This window comes from Ambystoma mexicanum, chromosome 8 (assembly GCF_040938575.1).
Source record: "Ambystoma mexicanum isolate Mex_15411 chromosome 8, UKY_AmexF1_1, whole genome shotgun sequence".
NCBI lineage: Eukaryota > Metazoa > Chordata > Amphibia > Caudata > Ambystomatidae > Ambystoma > Ambystoma mexicanum.
The window spans coordinates 470,273,600-470,293,637 of NC_090929.1; the positions used below are offsets into that span (position 1 = coordinate 470,273,600).

The 20,038-nt window shown below is 46.1% G+C and overlaps 1 protein-coding gene across 3 annotated transcripts in view; it reads right to left on the reverse strand.

Annotated features, from left to right (window-relative positions):
- The window catches only part of SDF4 (stromal cell derived factor 4), a 365,664-nt gene that overhangs the window by 66,357 nt on the left and 279,269 nt on the right, over positions 1-20,038 (reverse strand). For all 3 annotated transcript variants that reach the window (XM_069610090.1, XM_069610089.1, XM_069610091.1), the window contains one exon: positions 9,561-9,736. In XM_069610090.1, coding sequence (XP_069466191.1) covers positions 9,561-9,736 — 176 coding nt within the window. The remainder of the gene's footprint in view (positions 1-9,560; positions 9,737-20,038) is intronic.

Sequence of the window (20,038 nt, forward strand, 5' to 3'; positions counted from 1 at the left end):
AGGTCTATAGATAAGGTGGATGGTGGCAGTGTTGGTAGGAGATAGGGTGAGTTTCACAGAGAGGGATTCTGCGGAGCTGAGCTCAGTGTTGGGGATGGTTCTGAGAGTGATGTTATTTCTGTGTATAAATGCGACTCCACCTCCTTAAGATGTAGTTTGACGGTCCGCTCTAGTGATAGAGTAACCGATGGGAATGGCGAGGATAAGGAGTGGGCCAGAGGCAGCATGTAGCCAGGTTTCCGTAATGGCTATCAAGTCGAGGTTTTGAGTGGTGATAAGGTCGGAGATGTCCAACGCGTGGGCTGTAAGAGATCCAGCATTGATGAGGGCGCCCTTGAGTTCTTTGGCAGGGAAGGTACAAGGGGGTGGTGGTATATTCTGTGTAGTGGAAGTGTTGCGAGTGTGCTGGGTGCTCGCGGCACAGGGGGCACGGGGCAATCTGGATCCCAGTCTAAGATTCCTGACTTGGAGCGTGCACGGTTGATTAGGTGTGGGTTTGGTGGCAAAGTGATGGAGCCATAGGGCAGGGTCATTAAGGTATGGGTTGCTGAGGGGCATAGTGAGAGAGAGTGGGGTGGCGTAACAGTGGTTAGACTTAGCAGTACTGTGGGTGGGGGGGCAGAGCAATGTGGCAATGGTGAACCCTACTATGGTAACAAGAATTGGGTGGCTGGCAAATGACAGTGGCCGCATATCGTGAGCCAAGTGTCGTAGCCAACTGTGTAATGGAGTAAGGGAACACTGGGAGGTATGTGGAGGGGTTCTGCACTGGTCAGGGGTGGAATCCACCAGGCGATGGCAATCCACGTGCAGTTTGCTAGGTGAATGCATGTGCAGATGGTAATCAGAAGGCAGTGGTTCAGCTAGTCTGGCAAGGAAGGTGAGGAAATGCAATCAATGACTCAAGGCCGAGGTTCAGCTAGTCTAGCAGGTGGGTACATGAGCAGAAGCAGAGGGCATGTGCAAGCAGGTACAGTGGACCAAATGGGTTCACCTAAATGCAGAATTCACAGGTGGGCTAGAGCGTCCCCTCCAGTCAAGCTTCCAGTGGTTGCGGATCTTCTCGCCAGGGACGGAGGCGCGATAATGCACCACGAACCAGGATCGCTGAACCTGAAGGCCTGGCTCCTGCAGCATTAGAGTTTGGGGGCTACGATCTCCCGGCGGACTGCAAGGAGGTGCTCGACAGGGCGTGTCTACTTTAAAATGCTAAGGACACAAATGAGAGATTCGCAATTTGGTGCCGTTCACAGAAGATTGACCCTCTGAGGGTCACTGCCTTCAGGTGCTGCCATATTTGCTGCTGTTGTCAAAATCGGGGCTGGCTCATGCCTCGATCAAGGTTCATCTAGCGGCTATCACTCGCTACACCAGATTTCCGGGACGGTCCTCATTGTGGTCGCACTGTCTGGTTAAGGAATTCATCAAGGGACTGTTCCGTTCGTTCCCGCTGGTGAATGCCCCGGTGTGGGAACTCAATGTGGTACTCTCTAGGCTCATGGGAGCTCAGTTTGAGCCTATGCATTCTGTTTCGCTCAAGTTCCTGTCATGGAAGACCGCTTTTCTTGTGGCTAATACCTCTGCACAACGAGTGGGTGAGATCCATGGCCTGTCCTGTAAGCCACCTTACTGACTTTTCCATGAGACAAGGGTGATGCTGCGGACGCACCCCTCCTTCATGCCCAAGGTGCCGTCGGACTTTCAACTAATCGACCCCTTGGTGTTACCTGTATTTTTTCCAACAACTTTGTCGCCGGCTGAAAGGACTTTGCACTCACTGGATGTAGCTAGAGCACTGAAGTTCTATGTGGACCGCACAAAGGTTTCCCGGAAAACCTCCCAGCTCTTTGTGAACTTTGGTCCTGGTAACCATGAGAAGGCCCTGTCAAAGGCTTCCATTTCCAGGTGGCTCTGCGGCTGCATCACCCATTGTCACCGGTTGGCAAACCGACCATTGCCTCAATGTCCGAGAGCCCATTCTACCAGAGCGTCCACTGCCACAACAGCGTTCCTGTCTGGTGTGCCCCTACTGGACATCTGCAGGGCTGATACGTGGAGGTCTAGGCACACCTTCACAAAATTCTACTGCGTCGACAGGGATTCCAGGGAGGAGTCCAGTGTCGGCCAAGCAGTGCTGCGCAATCTGTTTGCTTGAAGGTGAGCCTGCTGATGAGGTAAGAGAAATTGCTTCTGTTGAGCCTTGCCACCTCCTGTGGTTGTGCATGTGTGCACAGCTATGTATTCTTTATTCATGAGCATGTTAATCCATGCCAGACCCCATGCTGGAGAAGGAACAAGTAACTAACCTGTAACTGTTGTTCTCCAGCATGGGTCTGGCATGGATTCACATGCAAACCCTCCCGCCTGCCCCTCTGCGGCTCTTCTCTTGGTCCTACTGCCACTTTACACTGCTACCAAACCTGAAGATGGCTGCCAGAGGAGGTGCTTAGGTAGAGGGCAGTCATTGGCTGGGGGCGGTATGACTCAGAGCTCTGTGATTGGTTTATAGGAGAAAGACGGTTCAGAAACAAAACAAACTGATTTTTCTTTTACCGACGAATCTCTGCCTGACTACAGAATATTATTCATGAGCATGTGAATCCATGCCAGACCCATGCTGTTACAGGTAAGTAACTTGTTCCTCGTCTCGTAGGCGGCACCACGCAGAGAGCAGCTAGCTGAATCTGAACCTTTCCATTTGGAAGTAAAAGTAATAATTGCCAGGATCCCCCCCATCTCAGCCTCATAAATGCAGGCGTGATCAGGTCCAAGTATGCATTAGGACTGTCTGTGTGCCTCTGATCCAAGTAATCCGGACCCAACCTTAGCTTTGAGTGTTCGGCAGAATTGCATGCAGTACCCTTTGGGACCACCACATACAATTAGGACTACAGGTGTAAGCAAAACCAACCTTTGATATAAGTCTGAACTACACAGTTTGTGGTAGCAAGCTGAGCAGCCAGGCTTCTCAAGAGGGAATGTGAGCAGTACAAGGATGTTACACAGAGGTCTTACAATCACAGTGGTTCAGGTAGACACTTACACTCAAGGTTTCTTGGTAAAACACTTATTTATTACACAGTCATTTAAAAAAAACATTCACTAGAAGGAGGCAACTTATTATACACAAATATACTTCAATACAAAACCAATATGTTTGAGTAAATCATGCTCCCCTGAAATAGGAGCAAAATGGCATTTCAGTTACTTTAAATGGGAGTAAAAAGGCACAAGTTAATAGAATAGATCCCAATTACTTTCTTAGGCAGTGCAAATTGTTTCAGTTCGCTGGATGACTCGATTCAGTTCAATAGGCCTAGGCCAAAGTCAATGGGCTAGTGTCTTGGATAGGAAAGCAGTTCTTGTAGTAAACGGTAAAGTCTTTGCCAATGTTATCAGAAGTAGTTTGTACAAAAAAGAATCACATGTTGGGTCACAAGCTGATTAGGCCTGCAAGTTGGGAAAGTTCCACAAACTTTCACTGCAAGAGATGGGTTCTCTCAATCTGGTTGGCACAGTACTTTAATATGAAGCAAAAGATTCAGCTGAAGACGTTGGTTCCAGGCAGTTCCTGCAGATCTCACTGTGAGCCTCAGTCGTGGGGACAAGAGGGAGGACGTCGGGGGACTCCTGCACTGCATCGTCGGGAAATGCTGACAAAATGGAGTCACTTCAGTTTGAGTAGCTGTAGTCAAGCACACAAGCTGGTGTCCTTCTCCCTGGTTAAACCTAGCCAGCTCAGAGAATGTTATCCCGGTGTCTTACGAGTGGATTGGTCCCACTAACTCAAAGGGAGAAGTAGTCCTCGAAGGGATAATCTGTTGAGGTGAACGGACCTGCAGCCGGGCTTCATCGGGCAACCCAACTGTCCAGGAGTTGCAGCAGCCGTCCTCTTCCAGCTAGTCTTCGGTTCTTTCGTTCCGGTGGTCTACTCTGCTTTCCAGTCTCAGAGACTTGCCTTTAAACAGTTTTCTCCCTTTCATTCCAGCCTAGCTACCACTCACCCAGCAGGGTGGCTGTCCTTGCCGGACAGTGAGCCAGCCAATCACACCAGAGTGCATTTTGGTCTCCTAGGAGACTAAGCACAGGGAGTCTCGGCCACCTCCCTCACCTCCTGCCCACCCCAGACACTCAGATGCCAGCAGCTGTCCAAGTTTGGCATGCAGAGACAAACTCTAGAGAGACCTTTCCAAAAAGAAATGGCGCAAAAAGTCCAGGACCCGTTAAACCTAAGGGGCTTAAGGTGCCATATTGACAAAGAGGGCTCCCCCGATTTTTAGTTACTGGTGTTCGCGGTTGGGAAACATCATGGTAGATTGTGGTAAAACTGCTGCCACCAGCCATCTTGATAGGAAAGGGTAGCATTTGACTGCTACATGAGTTTCTAGACATAGGGGATACTAGGTAACCCCCTTCAGCACTCTGTAGGAAGATAGTGTGTGCTGGGTCTAGGAATTGTAAAGTCAATTTAACCTTACATTCTCTGGGAAAAAGTAGTTTATCCCAGGGAAGGTATTTAAACCTTTTGGAAGTCTAAAAATACATCCTTGTGTTACTGCACTGAAGGTGCTGTGTAACAAATAAAAAAAGATGCCTATGGAGTTGTCAAACTGCATAACCAAAAGAACTAAACACAGAAAACAAACAATTAAAAAGTACAGCGTCCCAAAGTTCAGCAAAAGAGCTGGGGGTCTCTAAGGTAGAGAGGAATTAGCACAGTTTGAGAATCCTCCCTAATATTGAGGCCTCGAAGAGGAGAAGATTCCTTGCTCTGTGTCTAATAAGGGGCTTAATTCAGCTCCAGCTTGATGCAAAGGCTCCCAGGGTCAGTCCAATACTCGCCCACTTGCTCCTTCAAGAGACATAAAATGTAAGAGCATGTCCCCAAACGGTTCCAAAGCTAGTTGGGTGCAGACAAACCCATAAGGAGACAGGCCAAAACAGAAGATCAGTGCTTAAGGGGAATTGTACCGTATTCCAGATGAACTAAGACAGTCGGAGCACTAGGGGGTAATAATAACAGTTTCTTCAGGAAGTTGTTTTCCCTTCTAAGAATCATCTCAGCATCCTCAAATCCCCATAGCTCTGAACCATAAAGGGCGGCTGAGACAGTCTGCTTCTGATAGAGTTCTAATGCAGGCAAAATTGCACCACTCCCATGACGAGTAAAAAAGGATAAAAAAGCCCCGCAAAATGTATTCAATGTAACGGCAGTACTATTTATCTGAAGAGCCCATCCTGGGCTCGCCTGAAATTTCAACCCAAAATAGTCGAAACTATTGACTTGTTCAATTAAAAGATCAATCTATTTGAAGACGTTCTTCCTGAATTTCGGAATAACCATTGTCTTGGTTTTCACTGAGTTTATTTGTAGAGTGAACTCCCTAGATTTACTTAGAAAAATTGAAAGGGATTCCTTCAAGCCCTGCAGTGTAGCAGCTATTACAACAGCATCATCCGCACAGAATGCCGGGAACTTAGTTGTAGTCAACTTGGGGCAGTCCTGGCACCCCCTTATTAACTCATCTATGATCTCCTGTATATAGAGGTTAAATAAAAGGGGGGTCACGGCACAGCCCTGCCCAACTCCCAGAGCCAGCTCAAAGGAGGTTTGGTCACGACCCATGTTATAGCGTACACAGGACACGGTAGTTATTTGAGTAGCGTAATGATATAATACTGATCAGATACTCTGGGACCTTATGCTTCGCCAGCACCTGTCATAACTGCTCAAGGAGCGCAGAATCGGATGCTGTCCTAATGTCCACAAACAGTACATAAAGGTGCATTTTCAGTAGGACAGTATTTTTGAATGATAAGGGAAAACATAAAACAATGATCCCCTGTCCCAGGCCCCTTTTGGAATCCTGCCTGATGTAATCAGCCTTTTATTGTCGACCCATAATTTGAGATGTTTCACAATTATCTTTTAAAACAACTTCTTAGTCCCTTTTAACAAGGAAATTGGAGTGAAGTTGGCCGGACTATCCCTGCCATTCTTCTTGTAAACTGGGATAACAGCCTTGTGCATGAGTCTGGTAACCTGCCCGAAAACAGAATTTCATTAAAGACCTGGCACAATATAGGGGCCCAGATGGATGTCTCGTCCTAATAAATATCTCACAGGATTAAATCCGGGCCTTCCGGCTTACCATTTTTTGTAGAAGCTATTATGTTCCTCTACATCCCAAAGGGTAATACGCGGGCTATTAGTGCTTGTGAAACAATAGATGGTCGAGGGACGGATTAAAGAAGAGTCTGCAAATACAGATCACAAAAGTGGGCCCTCATCTATCCCCCACCAATGCTGCAGGCCAATTGAGGATCCCCTTTTGATCATAATCTGAAACCAATTACCAAAACAAGATGTCCCTTAAAAGCAAGGTTTTTAATAGCTTCATGTTCTTTTTTCGCCTTTTCAAGAGCGCCATCCACTGCTTTTCCCAACAGGCAGTATTCCTCAATAGGTTTATCGAGTAAACTTGCTTGAATGTCTGGATTAAAACCTGGTCACGGAAGTCACAGATTTCTTTTAATATTGCTGGCTCCTATGACCATTCTTTCAGCTGTGTGTGCTGCATCCGGGAATGTTCAATTACCTCATTTGTCGATTGCTTTCCCTCAGTAATGACTTTTGTTATGGCTGTTTTGAGTGCTCCGAGACCTCTTTAATAAGCTTGTCTAACTAGGCTCATTGGGCTGTATTATATCTTGCCATTCGTACTGTGGCGTTGGAGATTCTCAATTCATAGTCCCAAGTGGCAATCTTTATGCCAAAAGCATACTTTTTTTTGTTATACTTATATGGTAGACATTCATTGTTTGATAATGGAGTCCCACCTCTTTTCCGTGATGTAGTGAAACAAGGGATCGTGTTTAACGGACCCCTAATACACAATGGGTCACTGGCTTTTCTTTCTTTCAGTATTGTTTGTGCAGGGTTAAAAGGGGTGTCACTTTTTTTTTGATACTTCTTAAAAGTGGTATTGATTGTGAGTTTAAAATATCCTCAATTAAATTAGATTTTTCCACAAGTTCATGCTGGAAATTGAACCGGCCTGCTGCCCTCTTTAAACGGTCAGCTTAAAAGGCACTGATCTTCCGTGGGTGATTATGTTATTGGAGGTTCTGCAATATGTGAAGACAATATGGGGTAGTCATCTGGTTTGATGATATACTCATCAATTAGTATTAGTTATTCAGTGTAGCCATCTGTGTTCCATATCCTCCTCTAAGGACGACTAGTCTAAGGTATCACGTTTTGTTGGAGGGGTCTTGCTGACTATAGGTATCCGTTGAAGACTCCATTTTACTTATAAAAGAGCTGAAACGCTTGTGTGCCCATATTTTTCCATTGCTTTTGCCCTGTGATTTGGGGGCTTTTTAATGGGTCAAATTTCCTCTTCTAATGTGTCCTCAGACTCATGTAATGAGCCATTTCTTTTGCATAGTGAATGAAAGTGTCCCTTCTCCCATTGACTTATAAGAAGACATTTTTGATTCTGGTGTTGAACTAGCTTGGTGTGTCTTAGTCTTAATGTGTGAGTCTTTCAACCGTATGGGCTCATTCATTATGTGTCGGCACAGAGCGATCTGCGCTTGCTTGTTTAAATCCTCGAGGAAACATTGACTGCTCGACAACTGGTTTAACCTGTGTAGTCATGGTATAGGAATTTACCTTAGGTCGGCGCTATCAGTTGTCTACTTCGGCCTGGATTTATCCCGCGCAGCTTTATGGTTGACAGGTGTTGGCCTCCACAGCGCGGCTATGTCAGCCCTATGGAACTGGGGCCTGCGAGGAAACAGTGCATTTCCTCTGTATTTAGCTCCTCTGCATCACGTTTGAAACCATTTCTCTTTTCTTAGAGATCAAGATCCACCACAGTAGCGGTAGATATGCCCACAAATGATTATGCCAGTATGGCATACACAGTCCAGCGTTTGGTCTTGCGCTTCTTTAGCGTTCTCAATTTGAAGAGCTTAGCGACTAGTCGTGATCCCTCGGAAGACAGCTGTTGCACCTCTGAAAACTGTCAAACAGGCAGAACTTAAAGAAGTATTCTCCATGGGACTCGGGAGCAAGCTTTTATTGTTAAAAGTGAAACTATGGGAGTTTAAAAGTAATTCTACCACCACGAAAAGAGTTATTTGAATGTATTATCCCCCTGCACTCCCCAATCGCTTTTTGTTGGGGGTTCGCCTTTCACCTTGATGTCCTTCGACTGATTTTCCTTTCACCTCAATGCTGATACTTTCTTCGGCTCAGAAAAGACAGATTCAATCTTTCAATGTTATAAGTTAACAGACTATGATTAAACAGCTGTGCCAGAACCCTCTGCCCTTTTTGTTGCAAAGATCAATAAAAAGTCAGAGTTGCTGTAATCAATGTGCTTTTTGTATATCACGCCTAATGACAACTAAAACATATGGCTCAATCTAAAGCTTACACAAATGTGCTGATGGTTAAACCATAAAGAACTATCAAAATATACAAATTCATTCTAATCTGTTGAAATAAGCACCCCAAGAGATACAAAAAACGAAAAGTTATTTTTGTGCATGCAACCGAATCATCAAGGTCTATAAATATCCCAAAGTTACATTTCTAAATCAAATTATGGATTGTGTTGCGATTAACAATCAGCACTTGTCAACCAACATGTGTTTCACACTATGTGGACTATGTATTTCCACAACATGTGCTTCCCCAGGGTCTATATTATCTATAGCACTGAACAGAGGATGGGGTGGGGGGGGGGGACCACAGGACCTGCAAATGAATCCATAGTGTCCTCCAAGAAGGAATATGTATTCCTTATACTGGGGGAGAGCTGGGACAACAGCTCAGTTACATCCTGCCAAATAAAGTAACTGCAGACTCCTAGCCACACAAAATGTTGTTAGTGTGGTACAGTGGGGTCTAAGTGTTCGTGGTAGGGGGTGGCAGCATTGGAAGTGATCTATATCATGGGATGTGAACTAAGCAGAGCAACTAAGATGCTTAAGCGTCCATGTGTGTGTAGTCGCCGCTCTGCTTCCGGCAAATTGCAGTCTTGACTCTTTCCAAATGAGACAACTGGAATAAAGTACAAGACTACGATTTTTGTAAAAGAAAAGCCCACACTTGGAAACCCAATGCCCCTGGTGACGTAAAGTCAATAACCTTACCTCTTAAAAGAATTCCTAATTACTGAGGAAAAGAATCAAATTGCAAGGAATGGGTTAGGAGAACTAGTTTACTTAACAGTAGATAACATTCTTATGCCATTGAGAGCAGGACTCAAGCAGTACTTTGTTAGGTATGAATCTTTCAACCAGTCCAGTTTTGTCTTCACATTGTAGCATTAGTCATGTTTCTTATATTACAAAATTGCAACTCTACAAGTAACAGAATGAAATGGAGAAATTAGACAGGACGACTTGCTTGCAAAGCCCTGGAATATCTTGAGATCTCTGGGTCAACTGTTGCTTTGTCCTCAGTCAAACCATCCTGAGCTAGAAAACCATAGTCTGTTTAAGTCAAGGCTATCACTTCCCACATACAAACAAGGAGTACCCACCTCGAGCTCCTCCATTGTTACTATGCCATCATGGTTGGCATCAATCACCTCCTCAAATTCCTTTTTGCGGTCTTTAACCCAATCATCATCAATGTCTTGCGCCTGCTGGTTCTCCACAGTACCCACGGGAAGAGAAATGAATTCAGATTTGGTGAGCTTCTTATCACCATCTTGATCTGAGAGAAAAATGAAAAACAAAATGTGGTTAACAAGGGGCAATTGCCATGGAGGCACAATGGGAGACGAGATTTGGGCACATTAGGCATTCATTGTTGTATAGTGGGATATATTTACAAACGTTACTTAACCAGTAACAATCTTTCTGGTGGTCGTACCGGTTTAGAAACATATGCTGAGCACATTCGACCGCCATTTAGTGATCGGTCTGGTGTACTACCATTTGTTTTTTCCAAAGTGAAAGTAGGTGTCAAAAGGTATGTTCCAGTCTTAATATTCCTACTCTACGTACGTATTCAGCCACAACGCTATTCAAAAACGATGCCTTTTTATGCTTTGTTTTTTGTGTTCTTATAGTTGTGCAGCAAAAGATAAGACTGATGTGTGGTATTATTTGCTGTTGATTTGTGTACCCATCTCGGACTGGTTTCTGGAAGAAAATAGGCAGTTCAAAAGGACTAATTGTCATGGAAGTTCAAAAGAACTATTACAACGGTTCCATGTCATTTAATCGCGGGATTTTTTCCGCTGGGTTTTTTACTGCAGATTTTTTTTCTAAAAAACTCGATCGAATTTTTTTATTTTTGGGGGGTTACTCCCCAAACCCCATCCCCTTTAATTTTTTTTATATCTCTGTACACCCACACCCAATTTATATAATTTTAACCCCCCAAAAACCTTCAATGATTTTTTTTCAAAAAAAAAAATCTGCTGTAAAAAAAACCCAGCGAAAAAACATCCGGCGATGAAATGACGTCGTACCATTATAATAGAGGGCTCCGGGTTATGACCATGTTCTACCCAGGTAGATCAATAAGAAATGCATTACTCACCGTAACAGCATTTCTGATGATTGTATCTGCTTAGATTCACATGTTGTGCATATGATCCGACATCCAGTGATAACCGCCGAGTATTGCATTTGGTCTTTCGGGGACCGAAAGGGGACGTCTGCATAGGCGTGTCTATAACACTATCCCTATCGTGACATGTAATGTATCCAAAATCCCTCACGCGCCGAGGTCCCTCCGATTGCATTTTTTCTGCCATGAGGGAGCCCAAGGCTATTGTGAGGGAGTACATAAAGACAGAAAGTAGTAAGATGTCTATTTTCCTTCCACCCGAGCGGGGAGGCAGCGTGGGCGCATGTGAATCTAAGCAGATACAATCATCAGAAATGCTATTACAGTGAGTAATGCATGTCTTCTGATGCTTGTTAATCTGCTTAGAATCAAATGCTGTGCATAGACTAGCGAGCAGTACCCAGAGTTGGAGGTGGGTTATGAGAAGGAACAGTAGTGAAAAGAGGTCTTAATACTGCTTGTCCCACCTGAGAATCAGATCTAGAATGAGCGAGTGGGACTCAAAGGGAACATTTGCAATGAATACTATGGAAGCCCCAGTGCCCAGAGTAGAGTGTGCTCTAGGCTTGAAGGGCAGTTCTCTCAGCAAGAGTATAACAGTGTGATGGATTTGACAATCCACCTTGAGATAGCAGATTTAGAGACAGGATCCCCTTCTCTACCAGCTGCCACAAACTAAAAACTGGTTCGTCTTTCTCAGTGGTTTAGTTCTTTCCAGGTAAAACATGACTGCCCTGCGCACATCTAGTGTGTGTAGGCTTCTTTCGGCCATGCTAGTGGGATTCTGGAAGAAAGTAGGTAGTTCACATGGAACTTCAAGATGAATTTAGGCGCAAATCTGGCATGAGTGCGCAGAACCACCTTATCCCTATGGACTAACAAAAGGATCTAGAACTGAAAGGGCCTGTAGTTCGCTAACCCTTCTAATAGAAGTGATAGCCACTAAGAAGGCTGTCTTATAAAGAAGTTTTTAGACCTGCTTTATGCATTGGTTCGAACTGAGGCCCCATGAGTCTGGTCAAAACCACATTTACATCCCATCCGGGAGCTGGGTTAGAAATGGCGGGGGTGAATTTTCTTAACCCCTTCCATAAAAGCCTTAATAACAGGTATTTTCCACCGCAACACTTTGTTGTGACGTAGTGTAGGCTGATAGAGCAGCTAGATCAACCTTTAGGGAATTAAAAACCAGACCCGAGTCCAACAAATGAGTTAGGTACAACACAATGTGGGTAGGCGAGCAGTCAATGGGATTGACGCCCTTGGTTTTACACCAGATGACAAAGCGTTTCCACTTACTGGAATAGCAATAACGAGTGTTATGTTTTCTAGCCTCCCTGAGTATGTCCATGCATCTCTGAGGGAGTTGAAGGTGTCCAAACTCTATGACCTTAGGAGCCAGGCCGCTAAGTTCAGAGTTTGCTGGCATGGGTGTAGTGTTTCCCCTCTGTCCTGAGATAACATGTTGTACGGGCAGGGTAGTCTCAAAGGGTGGCGGGGGGAGAGGGACATTTCCATTAGATGAGCGCATAGGGTTGGAAGGCCCACATGGGGGGCCACCAAAATCATGGTAACTGGTTCCTGGTGCATCTTGTGCAATGTTTTGTTTAGTAGGGGAGTCGGGGCGGAAAATCGTAGACAAATTTCCCTGACCATGTTATCCAGAGTCCGTTCCCCTTGGTGCGGTTCTGTGGGTACCTGGAGGCATAGACTTGGCATTGGGCGTTCTCCTGAGTTGCGAACAGGTCGTTCTCTGGGAAGCCCCATTCTGCGAAGACGTTGGAGACGATGTCTTCATGCAGACGCCATTCGTATTCTACGGACAGTGGGAAATCTCTGCTGAGCACGTCTGCTAGAAGATTGAGTTCTCCTGGAACGTGTTGGGACAGTAGGAACATCCTGTGTTTGAGAGCCCACATCCAAATGTTCTGGGACAGCTTGGGTAGCCCTGGAGAGTGTGTGCCCCCTGTTTGTTTAGGTAATACATGGCTGTGGTGCTGTCCGTCAGCACCAGGACTGTCTTCCCCTGTAGCTGTGTCTGAAAGGCCTCCAGTGCTTTGAATACTGCTAGTAGTTCTAACAGATTTATATGGTTGGACGCTACTTGTGGGGACCACACGCCATGCGCTGTCTGCTGAAGCAGGTGAGGGCCCCCCCCCCCCCCACCCTGTGAGAGATGTGTCCGTCGTGAGAGTGGCTTTTACTGCAGGAGTGGTGAAGGTCTTCCCCTTGAAGAGGTTTTCCCACGACCACCACTGCAGAGAGAGAACGAGGGCTGGCGAGACAACTACCAGATCTTCCCATTGTCCGCTGACCTGACACCACTGGCTGTTGAGCCACTCTTGCATGGGACGCATGCACAACCGCGCGTGGGGAACTAAGTAAATGCAGGACGCCATCATACCTAGCAAGCGCATGGCCTTGTGTACCGTCTCTTCCAGACTGACTACATATTGAGGGATCTGAGAAAGTAAGTTCTGAACCCTCTCGGAGGGGAAGACGAGGCCGTCCTTTGTCTGAATTAGAGCCCCTAGAAATTGCTTTACTTGACTGGGGTATAAGCTGGATTTCTTCTCGTTGATGCAGAATCCCAGACTGAACAGGTCGGTTGTATTGATTATTCAATAGGCATGTTTCGTAGGAGTCCCATGTTATGAGCCAGTCGTCGAGGTAAGGGTAAACAGGGACGGATAGTCTGCGCAGGTGTGCTGCTGCTACTGCCAGGACCTTCGTAAACACCCTTGGCGCCGAGGCAATGCCGAAGGGGAGTACCTTGAATTGATAGTGCCGGTCCTCCATCGTTAACCCTAGATATTTTCTGTGCGCTGGCAGCATTGAAATATGAAAGTATGGCCATGAAAGATGCAATGTCACCATGTGATCCCCCGGTTTCAACAGTGGGATTACTTCCTATAGGGTTACCATACGAAACTTGAGGTTTGACAAATTTGTTTGCTGGGCGCAAGTCTAACACAGGGCGCATGAAGTGCCTCTACTTCTTGTATTAGGATTTGCAGATGGTCTGACTTCAGCGGTCATGCTTTGGGCAGTCTGAATTGTGGGGGTCAGGCGAATTCCACACAGTACCCATGGGCGACCGTTTTTAGAACCCACTGGTCTGATGTAATTCCCTCCCATGCTGAAAGGAAAGATGTTAAGCGCCCCCCCCCCCGCCCCGACCAGGGTGACCTGGGAGGGGACCTGAATCCATAGGTCATTTCTGACCAGAGGCTGTGGCTCCCTTCGAGTGGGGGGCCTCTGCCTCAACCCTTCCTACGCTGCTGAGCCCTAGGTGGATAGTTGGTGGGGGTGCTGGATACTTGCCCTGAGTTCCAGTGGTTTCCTGTATAGTACATGTTCTGTGAGGAACGGGATTGGACTCGAAAGGAACGACGGGAACAGTTTGCCCTCTGGGGAGAGGGCTTTTGAGTGATTTGTTGGAGATTTAAGAGTCTCATGCTCTTTTTTGGCAGTCTCTAGAGCCTCGTCGACTGCTTTACCAAAGAGGTTTGATTCCTTGATACATTTATAAGGGCTGCTTGGGTCTCCGGCTTGAAGCCTGAGGTTCGGAACCAAGCATGCCGTTTGAGCAGGGTGCCCTGAGCTAGGGACCTTCCTGCCGTCTCTGCAGTAACCAGGTGTTTTTTATAACATTTTGGTTGACCCGCCTGCCCTCGGCCACGATAGCGAGTAATTTGGTTCTTGCGGGTTCAGGCACTTCCTGGAGACCTTCTTGCATCAGGTTCCACTGTGCATCGTCATAACTAGCAAGCAACGTAGTGTTTGCTATGCGCATGGAAAAAGCAGCTGCCGTGGTAATTCGCTTACCCAAGGCGTACAGTCCTTTCGACTCCTTATCGGGGAGGTGCCTCTCCTGTAGCAAGGGGTACTCCTGCCAGTTTCCAGGTGGTGGTAACCACCGGTGAATTGGGGGTGGCGTGGCTCTTAATATATTGAGGGTCGATAGGCGATGGCTGAAATAATTTCTCCACCCTTGGATTCACTGCCCTGGTCTGGGCTGGTGTGACTAGCGGAAGGAGCCAATCTCCATTTAATGGAATTTAGGAGGGGAATGGCTTGGCTGGAGGGGGGGTTTCTCTTTAAGAATGTCCTCCACGAAATCTTGTTCAGGTATGATGGCCTCCTGGGTGGCGATCTGAAAATGATTGGCTGCCTTCCTTAAGATGGCATTGAAAGCCATCTGAACGTCCACTGGTGAAGCCTGGCTGGCCGTAGTGGAAGGCGAGGAATCCAAACATGGGACATCTGTGTCCTGATCGCGAGTAGGGAGCGCCCATGGCTCAGTCTCAACTTGACAAGTGTCCTCCCAGTTTTCCGTGGTGTCCGCCTGGTCATCTGCAGTGTAGTCCTGTAGGAAGGTAGAATCCTCTTCCTCATCGTAAATGTCTTGATAAGTGTCCATCTGGATTTCATCTTCAGGGTGGATGAAAGTGAAATGTTCTTGAGCAGGTCCTAAATTTCCAGGAAATCTCAAAGTTGACAGAGAAGGTGGGTCCTCCCGAAGTCTCTTGCGGTTAGGGTGCTCTGAAAGCGAGAAAAACCTTTCCAACGGTCCATGCACGCTTCAAATTTTTGCCTGGTCCATTTAGACGAACCAGAAGGGTCAACGGGTGGAAAAACTTAATTTTCCTCCCTATGGCACTGAAATGTGTTACTAATAGCGCTAGACAAAGGCTCATGACCGTCTTCGTAGTCTTCATGAGAATCGGGGTGCTGTGTTTTGGCATGTCCGCAGCACGCTCCTTGCGCTTCGTCAAGTCTTTAGGCTTCAGCCCCACTGCTGAAGTAATTCTCGCTATGCTTTCGCCGATGTCCGGCAAAGCGGGCCGTGCCGTATGACTAGGAGAGCTAGCAGTAGATTTTTCGCCTACCGGTATATTTTTATCCTACCGGGGCATTAGGGGGCGTCAGGGCGTCAGCGGAGAGGTGTGTTTTTGAGATAGCGCCCTTTATTTTCAAACGCCCAGTTGCAAGACACTGCTGCGGATGCAGGGAAGGTTGTTGATCTTCCAGATCAGAGGAATCAGTCGAAATCTTGTTTGTGTCCTTAGTGTGGGTTTTTTGTACACCCCTGTCGCCGGATGTCGTCCCCATAGGGTGACTTGCGTCAGGCCTAGCGGGGTCGGGGATGGGTGTGGCGGACCTAGAAGGGTCCATCGTAATGTTGATGGCATCCAGTACGGATGCTTGGTCATCACTAGTGCCCCCGTCACTTTCGGCGGGTGCGACGGTGGGGGAAGAAGATCCAGCCGTGACATGCCGTAGGAAGCCCACCGCTTAACGCGGCGCTCCTTAAGTGTTTAGGTCGAAGGAGTCTACAGGCCGCGCACTGCGCTTCGTCGTGGTCAAGGGGCAGACAGTTATTGCACTTATCGTGCTCGTCCTTCCACAGGTATCTGACCCTGCAAGAGGGGCAAAACCTAAATGGTGTCCTTTCCATAGCGAAAGGTAATGAGGTTGATGACCAGACCTAGAGGGTAAAGAGCGGGAAAGAGGAGAGACATAGCAGAAGATATGACCACCCAACCCCACTCTCCTACTGTGTAGGCCGGCCAGAGGGCCGGATTTTATGCGTTGAAGTCCACCGCCGTCGAAAGTTCCTGCAGTCTTCGTCGTAGTATCTGAACTCTGTCGAAGTGATTTCAGGGGGAATTAGCGACAAAAATCGGTAAACAAGGATTAACAATGGATTAACAATGTCTCTTATGAAGATAGGGCAACCAGTTATCTGGGTGGAAAAAAACCGTCTGATGGACCTCAGGATGTGAGGGATTTTGGGTACACAAGACGTCACGATAGGGATAGTGTTACAGACACGCCTATGCCGACGTCCCCTTTCGGTCCCCGAAAGACAAGATGCAATACTCTGCGGTTACCACTGGATGTCGGACCATATGCACAGCATCGGATTCTAAGCAGATTAACGAGCATCAAAATCAAATAAACAAATGAACAGGTCAAGGAACCTGAAAAACACACTACTCTTATGAGTTGACACATTTTCGGCAAGTCATTGTGCGTGCGATGATTTTAATTAATATCACACAGTGATACGTATCTTCAAAAAGGAGTATTACAGGAAAGCTCAATTTATACAATCAACAAATGGTGTAAATGGTGGTCACTACCTTGGATAGTCATTCAAAAGGATCGTACATACCCTGACAGCAGAGGGAACACAGATTGCTAACATGCACATCAATACAACAGTCCTGGACACTAATACATACACAGCACGTGCTGATTATTGCATGTGCATTTAACTTAATTTTGACACGGCTACATGTTTATAGGGAGCGTCCCCTGGGAACAGTACTATGTCCCACACGCGTTGATATTCGCGCACCTCCACTTATATTCATTCATCTCTCCCTACAGGTGTGATTTTAGAACACACCTTGAACAATTTCGGTATCCAAGACCTACTTGCCTGCCGTGGACTGTGCCGACAAGGTAAGACGCCGTGACAGATTACTGTGCCATACCTTGTCAAACACTCTCAGAGTCGCACCCATCGCAATTATGCATTTGGTCACTTTCCATAGATTGGACCCCTAAGAATGGACTGATTGTCACCCCGTTTTGGACCGCTGACTGAGACTACAGAGTCTGCAAATTCCTACCAGTGGTTCCCGACCTAGGTGAGACCAACTAGACTCAAAAAGACTTGGATTTTGAGCCATCCCACGTCGTGCTGCGACATTGCAGGTCTGCAATACCCCAAATACCCAGGGACCTCCAGCCATTGTGCGATGAACAGTCTTACGAATTCCAAATCTTGCTGAAACTTTGTGGGCATCCTGCTGGACCTCCAGAGATGTGAATCAGGTCCCAAAAGTCCCCTCACCAAACAACGAAAATACAACCAGCGATATTGCAGCACCTACTTCTGTGCTCCTGAAAAAGGTGCCTAATCCACATAGCCACATCCAGCTGTGAGGAAAATCTTGCCTGGAGCCTTTTTCTGTGATGCCTGCTGCAAAAGCCCTTCCAAAGTCCTGTCTTCCGTCCTCTAGACAAAGGAATCCATCAACCAGGTTTTTGGCTACATATCCTGGTGTCTTCCTGCAGCAAAACGTCTTCGGTGTGGATGTACTGTGTTGGCTGGTGTATTTATTTACCTTCAGTCTCTTGTGATTCCTATGTATCCTTGGGGTGCTACTGTGATTGGAAGGTCTCTTATCCAGTTCACCCAGGCCCACTGCTGGAATCCTCCTAGGGTATCTTCTCTGAAGTGGTAAGTGATTGGTCCAACGATAACCCCGTTGTACAAACTGGGGCACAGCATAGGGCAAAACAAATTTTGCTTCTAATTCAATACAAAATCTTGAAATACTATCATATAGTCGATTATTCAATAGGTACATATTAATTGATATTCAACATCTTTCATATAAAAGAAAGCATTTATTTTTGTGTTTCAGACATTGCTTCATAAAGAAAATCAAAGTTGTGCATCATAAACAAAATATTGACATATTAACTCAGATGTTTTTTACAATGCACGTTTCTTTACATATTTTTCTCAAATGTTTCCAACTGTTATTTGTTCACCAATAATCTTGATAGGTTTCCCAATATAGTTTCCTATCTTTAAACTACGCGTTTCGGGCAATTGTAATATGTTTATTGAAGAATAAACTTGCAATGGCTCAGTTGAGATAAACTAACCTTAGAATTCGTATCTCCCTCTCAGGAAAAGCTTGCTGCCCAAACAGGGTAAATTTCAAAAGCTGTAAAACAAGGATAAAACGTGTTTCACTAGTGAGTGATCTTAGTTGTAAGGAGCGGTGGTGTGCAGAGGGAACAGTCGCTATAATGAGCGCTGGATCCCCCTGCATATCACCAAATTCATGAGAGTTCTTAATACGGTACATAATTCCCTGGATGACATGTGTAACTCACCACCAATTAGATAGTCGAGTCTATTGGTAACTGCCACTGTCTTCTTAGGTTATTGCTTCAATTTTGGAAGAACCCTGATAATAAATCAGGCGTGGTTCTTTTAAGAATGTGCTAAATGCGGTTTACACGTTTAAGTTAATGCATTCTCTTGGCTGTGCACCCTGCTTTGCCCATTTCCTACCTTGAAGTTTTGGAGGGTTGCCGATCGACCCATAATGTTTCCTGCTTTTACTCGCTCTTCCCCCGTACATCTATTATAACAGGGATTCGATTAGTTCTAGGGTATAGGGCTTGGCTAAGAACCAGTTTTAATTGCTAAATTCGCGATCGAACGCAAAAAGCTATTCTTACCCGTTCGGAGACGGTATAGGTGCATCTGCATTCTGCAAGCTCCTGCTCTCTGCAAAGTTCACAGACGCCGGGCTGCCGCGCATGTCGCTAAGCAACCGCGGCGGCTCGTCGTCAGTTTTATTAAGGCTATAACATCAGGTGCCGGTTTGGGCGCCATGTTAGGAGAACTAGAGTGTTAATCTTACTGAGAGATTCTCTCTATCCGTAGATGTATCTTCTGGGAATGACGCTATAAAATCTTGATCTATTTCAACCAGAGGTCCTAATTACCATAAATTCGCCTGGAACTGTTAAGTGATGTTACACAATCACGTTATTTGGCGCTATTAGAGTCTAAGTTTTATGAGTTAGTAATCCTCATTCAATCTTAAAACATTATCTTCACTAAAGTCCCTGGACCCTAATTAACTTTCAAAGTGAACTACTTACTTGTTTGCCCAGTCTTCGACAGGAACTCTGACTTTGCCTGCAAATGAGCCACATCCCACCCTGCCTGATGACTACTAGACCACTAGGGTCCTCCTTCTGCCCCTGAGAGAACTCATGTACTAGAATTGGGAAGGGCTAGATAATTTAAAGGGTCTGGCTTGAAAAATAAAACAAGTGTTGACAAGTTTACTTGTAAATGTTAGTTGGAATAGTTACAAAAAGCTATTACTTGCCTTAGATATGTTCTGCCATTCTGAAAAGTATATTACCAGGTTACTGACCGTAGTGACCACCTTACTCTTAGTCCCCTTTCCTCCATACTTATGGGACATTCCTCCGTCCTGTGGGACGGGACCGGAGCACTTTGTAAAAGCATCAAAAATTTTGCAAACATGCTTAGTCCTTCATCTCTTTCTACGCAGGGTAGGGCACACGGCCATAACCATGCCCATTTTAGCTCCGCCCCGCGCATCACCCATCAGTCCTTTTCTATCGCCAGGTCACAGACCTTTAAGCAATATTAGAGGAACCTTATTAGAGAGGACGGCGGGCGTATGGAGGAAAGGGGACTATGGACTAGGAGTAAGGTGGTCACAACGGTGAGTAACCTGGTTATACGCCTACGTCCCATCCCCTTTCCTCCATAATTATGGTAGATTCCCAAGCACTCCTTACAGGAACTACAGATGGATGGAAAAAACTCCTATTGAAAAAGGTTCTTCAGCAGAGCCT